The following is a 6,348-nucleotide window of genomic DNA, read 5'->3' on the forward strand; positions in this document are numbered from 1 at the left end:
CGCATGATTTCCCCCACTCTCTCTCTCTCTCGCCCCAATTTCCAACTCTATCCACTGTCGCCTCTCTCTCTCCAATAAAGGCACAAAAACCCATCTTCATACAACATCTTCAGAGATTTCAAATTGGAGAGATGGGAAAACTTTTTCCTAAGTGTGAGAACACAGAAAGGCTGATTCCACAGTTTTTTTTTTCCATCTAGACCCCGGATCAAAAGACACCAGGCGGGTCGCAGTTCTCAAATCAGATGTAGACAGTCAGATGTGATTGAATATAGAAAACATTTTATATAGTTACATTTTTACAACGATGCTTTTCAAATTGAAAACAGTAAGAACTCATTTAATATGTTTTAAGTTCCTGTTTCTAATCTTGAATTGATTGAAGAAATTACCTTTTTGAATAGTTTTCCCTTTTTTTTTGCTTTAAATTCAGCAAACTGGAAGGTGAACTTCACTGCTGCGCCCAAAGCCGCTCATTAACATATATGAACTTTGTAGTTATAACACACAAGCAGCTTTCTAAGGCAGACATGAACTCTTTGGTAACACTCAGACCAACGTGACATCACCGCTCCACACAGCCAATGAGCTGCTTTATGTGTCACACTGTGTGGTTTGACCTTCTCATTCAGGCCGCTCTACTTCAGCATGTCAAAGTCTTAAGTTAGTCTTCAGGAAAGACTTCTTCTTCTTCTGTTCTGTCACGTAAAAACCTTCTTCCAATTGGCTGCTGAGCAGATCAGCTGTCAAACCTCCTCAGTCTCCGCATCCTGATATCCTCAGCGCTGGCCTCCGGTGGCAGGTGGAAACCGTAAGGAGGAGGAGGCGGAGCTCCTCTCTGATTGGTTTGTCCTGAAACAAAACAATGCAGGATTTAAAAAAAACTTGAAACTGAAGCTGAATTGTAAAAAGTTTTAGGAGTTCAGTGTCACTCTGACCCCTCCTCTTCTCCCTCACCCCTCTCATTCAGACTGTTTCTGATGGCTGCCTCGAGCTGCTCTTCCTCCGTCATTCCTCCTGAGTAAGATGATGAAGGAGGTGATGCATCATTGGGTGCATACTGATGGTATCCTGAGTATCCTCCACCAGTGCTTCTGTAGCCTGCACGGAAAGGCAGGACGCAAAACACACACACACGCACACACACATTAAACACAAAGAAAGAAAGAAAATGAAAAATCAAAAAATTGACGATTTCTACTGAAGGTGTCAAATTTTCAAAAGTGATGTAGTTCATTTTAAATTACTTTTGAGTTTTTCTGCAACTTGATCTGTTCTGTGTAACGACTGTATAAATTAAGTGTACATAGCCCTTCATACTTTTACAGACTTGCTTTTATGTGATGTCGTCTTCTAAATAATCGTAATTCTGAGCATATCACAACATTTTTAAAAACCACAATGAAATCCAATCGTGACTCAAGTGTGGTGATGATATCATATCGAGGGGCCTGTGGTGATTCCCACCCCGAGTGATCACACCCAGGTTACATAAGTTCAAAGTCCTGTAATGCAGATCAATGCTTTGTTAATCTCTGGAGGAGCATACTGTGTGTAAGTTAAATAACTTTGTGTGAGCGTGCAGCACCTGAAGAGCCTGAAGAGCTGAAGTTCACACCGGGCCGGGAGTTATATCCGTTTGATGTCACGAGCGCTGGATTCATGAAAATATGCAAACATGATTTTTTTCAGTACAAAGAAAGAGTAAGTTCAACATTTTAAGTCCAATTTAAATCTAAACTGAGGTACACAGCTTTGCACATGGGCGGCTGTGGCTCAGTGGTAAAGTCGGTCGTCTCTCGATGATGAGGACTCAGAAGACTAGAAAAGCTATACAAGCTCAAGTCCATTTAGCATTTACATGCTCTCGAAGATGTCACTGGTGTTTTAAATTCTTAAGAGTAACTTCCATGTCATTTAAATAAACAATACTGATGAAGACTGAAAGTCAGACCTGCACATTTCTTCATGATGGCCTTCAGTGGTCCAGCTGTGTAGAGCAGACCCACCAGGATACCTGCCAGGTGACCAACAAAAGAAGTCCTGGAGAAGAAGAGAATAAGTTATCTTTAACTTGTGAAACACTGCCATCTGGTGGACACTTTGATTAATAGCATCTCACTGTAAGTGGTTACAGGTCAAGTGTTTGAGAGTCAGACCTGAGCTCAAAATGTTAAAGAGGTCTGATAGAAAGGTTTAAATGTTTCTGTCAGGGTGAGATATTGTTCTATGACTTTAAACAAAGTACTCCTGTGCTTCTCTTTCTCCTTCTCTTTAGTGTTTCTCAAAATCAGCTCTCTGGTCTTTCTACAGAAACCCCGGTTTTAAAAGACTTGGTTGAACTCGTCCATTCAGCATGTGTTGGCAGTGCTAGTGTGCATCATCATGCATTAAATGGAGGGTTGTTGCTGCTACGGTTAGCTAATGGATTCTGCATTTTGGTGAAAAAAGCTCACCCAGGTGAAGTTATGTGGATCAGCACGAGCTCAGCCCAGCTAGCGTATTGATTGGACACAGGGAACCCCATCACATACGTCACTCCTCCAGGGTTGTAATGGTTATTGAGCACCTTCAGCGCGAACAGGACGCCTTGAAACACAATGAACCAACCGTTAAAAGAAGGAGAAAAGAACTGTGTTAAGACACATCAATGTTGTATCGCTTCAGGAAAGAAAAAACGCAGAAAAAGCAACAAAAATGAAAAAACAAGACAACAAATGTACAGAAATGAAGTGAAGACGACACAAAAACGCTGCTTGGATAAATATAATTTATAACAATTAAATGTAACTCCATCATAAAAGAAAACTTGTTAAAGGATAACATTTAGTCTAACAAATAAAACATGTAAAACATTTGCTTTTTGAACTTTTATCTTTATAAAGACTTTGCTGTATTTCTATGAAATAAGACTCTCAGACTCCCTCAATTCTTTTAAATCTCTTCTTAAAACGTACTTTTACAGACTTGTTTTTATGTGATGTCGTCTTCTTGATGTCTTCTCTTACTGGTTTTACTATTTTTATCTTCTTTTACTTCTTACTGTCCTTTTATTTATGCTCTTATCTTAACTCCTTATGTTTTAACTTGGTCATTTCTTATCTTACTTTGTCTATTTATGTTTCATATTTATATTTACTTTTTATTTTCATTAATATTATAGTTTTTGTTTGTTTTATCCTTTAACCACTTGTTTCTATTTCTTTTTCTGCTCTTACCTTCTTATTGTTGTTATCTTTTTATTTGTTTTTATCTCTTTTAGTTTCTTACATCTTTTTAAATCTTTGCTCCTCTTGGTCTCAGCTCGTGTTGTTGGGTTCTTATGATGGTTCTTATGATGGTTCTTGTGATGGTTCTTGTGATGGTTCTTGTGATGGTTCTTGTGATGGTTCTTATGATGGTTCTTGTGATGGTTCTTGTGATGGTTCTTGTGATGGTTCTTATGATGGTTCTTATGATGGTTCTTGTGATGGTTCTTATGATGGTTCTTATGATGGTTCTTGTGATGGTTCTTATGATGGTTCTTGTGATGGTTCTTATGATGGTCGGGTTATATATGTCTGTTGGGTATCGTGCACTTTGGGTTCTTTTCTGTTGAATTGTATTTAATTATTTTTAGTATTTTGTATTTGTTTGTTCTTACTGTTGTTTATGTTCTTCTGTGTTTGGTTTAGTTTGTTCTTGTTTTTGCTGTTTGTCAAAGCACTTTGTAAACTTGTGTTTTTAAAAGGTGCTTTATAAATAAAGTTATTATTATTATTATTATTATTATTATTATTATTATTAGATTTTTTGGCTTTATTTTTCTGATGACTTCGTCTTTGACAACAGTCCTATTTCTAGTCTGTACATCTTAGAGGAGTTTGCCAGAGTCGTCCGTACCTGAGAAGCCAACAGCACAGACCATGCTGTAGGACTGATCCTGGGTCAGCTCCGTCAGCCCCGCCTCCAGCACCAGGTAGACCAATCCTGTGAGCAGAGAGAAGACTGACAGCAGGTAGGCGAACCAGGCTCCACCCAGACGTCTTTCCAGACTGATCCCTTTCCAGAGGAAGGACGCCATGTTGAAGTAGAGGTGCCAATCATCAACGTGGTGCAGCGGGGACAGCAGGAGGCGGCGCCAGTCTCTAAACCAGTACGCCTGCTGGACACTCACACAGGCCTAGGAGTGGACAGGTTGAAGTTTTTACATTAGTGCTTCAAATATCCGCTCAATGACTACTTTATCATTCTGAAATAATATCATTATTTATTTATTTTTTTTTGTCAAATTTATTCAATTCAAAGAAACAATAAAGTTAAGAAAAACAAACAAACATAAAAACTCAAATTTTGAATGAAAAGGAGCAGAAAGAAGATTAATCTTATAATATCGGCCCCTCTTTCACAAAACATTAATTAAAACAAAACAGAACACTTAATTCAAAAACAATTAAAATTAAATTAAATTAAATTGGCTGCAGGCACAGCCACCGGCAGCCCCATCGTAAGTCCTCCTTAACAATTCATTATGCACCGTACAAAGTCTATCCCAATACATTTTTGTCACAGCATCACGAAAAAAAACAGTATCTCACTGACATATTTCCACATATTTATTCAACAAACTGGCTTTAATTTTTCTTTTAAATATCACGTTTGATTTTGATTCTTTAGTTTCTCTGTTGAGATTGTTCCATAAACCGATTCCTTTCACAGTAAAACAACGTTCCCTCAATTTGGTTCTGAATCTCGGTTTATTAAAGTCTGTGTTCCTTTTAAATTAGAACGGCTTTCCCTTTTTTCAAATCTGTTTTTCGGCAATGTTTTCTGATTAGCTTTAAACATAATTTGCAGAATACTGTAATAATAACCTCTGCTTTGTGTTGTCAGGGCTGCATCGATGCATTACCTTCATCAGAGGAGCTGCAGGGAACAGGTAAAGGTACGCATTGAGTCCCAGAACAGCCAGGGTGACGGGGGGTACGTTGTCCAAGCCCACCTGGAACAGCTGGGAGGCCAGGAGCAGCAGGCCCAGATGGGATCCCCTCGGGCGGTTCCGCATTCTGAATACAACCTGGAAGGAGAAAACTAAAAGATTATCCGCAAAGAAGATGAAACTGAGCTGCCCTGCTCTCTGGTAGCAAGAAGGAGACTCACTTTTTAAAAAGAGTGTTATGGATGATCTGAGGTCAAGGATAAAGAAGAAAAGAGTCTGCAGCAGCTGGATTCACCACTTAGACTGAACATCAAATCTCTGAGCCAAAATAAGACAATAAAGGAGTCATGGTTCGTTTTATTAAAAAGTCACCAGTGTGCCTTTAAATAGACACCCTAGAATATTATGTGACCCATAGATGCACAAATATTTTGAAAAAGGGTTTCTGTTTATTAAATATCTATTTAATGATTTATTTCCTGATTAAACACGTGGTCACAAACAGATGATGATTAACTAAAATCTCCCTAAAAAACAACAACAAACAACCTGAGCCAGTTCATAACCAAGCAGTAATATTTAAGTTGTTTTTTTTGTTTTGCAAAACGTCAATTATTAAGTATTTATAACATATCTATAGACAACTGTATCCCCAACATACATATATATATATATAAATATATAAAACTATCTTTAAACTCACTGTGAGTTCAGTCGCTCTTCAGGAAGTTTACAGACCACAGCTGTGAGGGAGTTACATCCGGGATACTCTGGATAATGCTCACACGTCGTCAACAAAAACACATGCAAACTTTTATACAAATCTAAGATTCACGTCTGCAGAATTTATTTCTCCGTATTTCATCATTTCTAGAAGACTCCTATCCCGCGGTATCATAAAGCGTAAATTACAGTATTTCCGCTTCCGGGTATGAGTTTTTTCTTTTCTTTTCTTTTTTTTATTTTTATTTAACCAATTGTACCACTCTGTACTTTCCCGAAATCGCACTGCAACTGCTGCGTTTTAATAAGTGATAAAGTATTATTTATCCTACCTGACAACTGTTGGTGGCGGTGGGTAAGCTGTCACATGACCACACCAAAGGTACGCAGTTGGCGCAGGCGCATCACGGATCTAAATGCAGTGAGCGTAATATGGAAAATTTGTGTTTGCTGCCCTCCAGTGGTCAAAGAGAGGAACTACATTATTCAATTAAATTAGCTTTATTAGCATGAATGTGTAAATATATTGCCAAAGCAAATAATAACAAATAATACAACAACAATAATAATAATAATAATAATAATAATAATGATAATGATAATAATAATGATAATAATAATAATGATAATAATAAAAATGATGATAATGTAATAATAATAATAATAATGATAATAATAATAATGATGATAATATAATAATAATGATA

At 37.5% G+C, this 6,348-nt stretch overlaps 1 protein-coding gene across 4 annotated transcripts; it reads right to left on the bottom strand.

Moving 5' to 3' along the window:
- Nucleotides 1–260: 260 nt before the first annotated feature.
- On the bottom strand, nucleotides 261–6,031 carry rhbdd1 (rhomboid domain containing 1). Of its 4 annotated transcripts, none has more exons than XM_020628295.3 (8): nucleotides 5,974–6,031; nucleotides 4,892–5,056; nucleotides 3,883–4,162; nucleotides 2,457–2,589; nucleotides 1,955–2,043; nucleotides 1,589–1,654; nucleotides 958–1,101; nucleotides 261–852 (listed from the first exon to the last, which is right to left on the bottom strand). In XM_020628295.3, the coding sequence occupies exons 2-8, from the start codon at nucleotides 5,042–5,044 to the stop codon at nucleotides 740–742; spliced, it is 978 nt and encodes a 325-aa protein (XP_020483951.2). In that variant the 5' UTR covers nucleotides 5,045–5,056; nucleotides 5,974–6,031; the 3' UTR covers nucleotides 261–739. The 4 variants fall into 4 exon arrangements, with proteins under 4 accessions (XP_020483951.2, XP_065816675.1, XP_020483950.2 ...); XM_065960603.1 differs by lacking the exon at nucleotides 5,974–6,031 and adding an exon at nucleotides 5,622–5,921 and having other exon boundaries at nucleotides 939–1,101; XM_020628294.3 differs by lacking the exon at nucleotides 5,974–6,031 and adding an exon at nucleotides 5,622–5,917 and having other exon boundaries at nucleotides 4,892–5,070.
- Between the last annotated feature and the right edge of the window lie 317 nt (nucleotides 6,032–6,348).

Source organism: Labrus bergylta, chromosome 11 (assembly GCF_963930695.1).
Source record: "Labrus bergylta chromosome 11, fLabBer1.1, whole genome shotgun sequence".
NCBI classification, from domain to species: domain Eukaryota; kingdom Metazoa; phylum Chordata; class Actinopteri; order Labriformes; family Labridae; genus Labrus; species Labrus bergylta.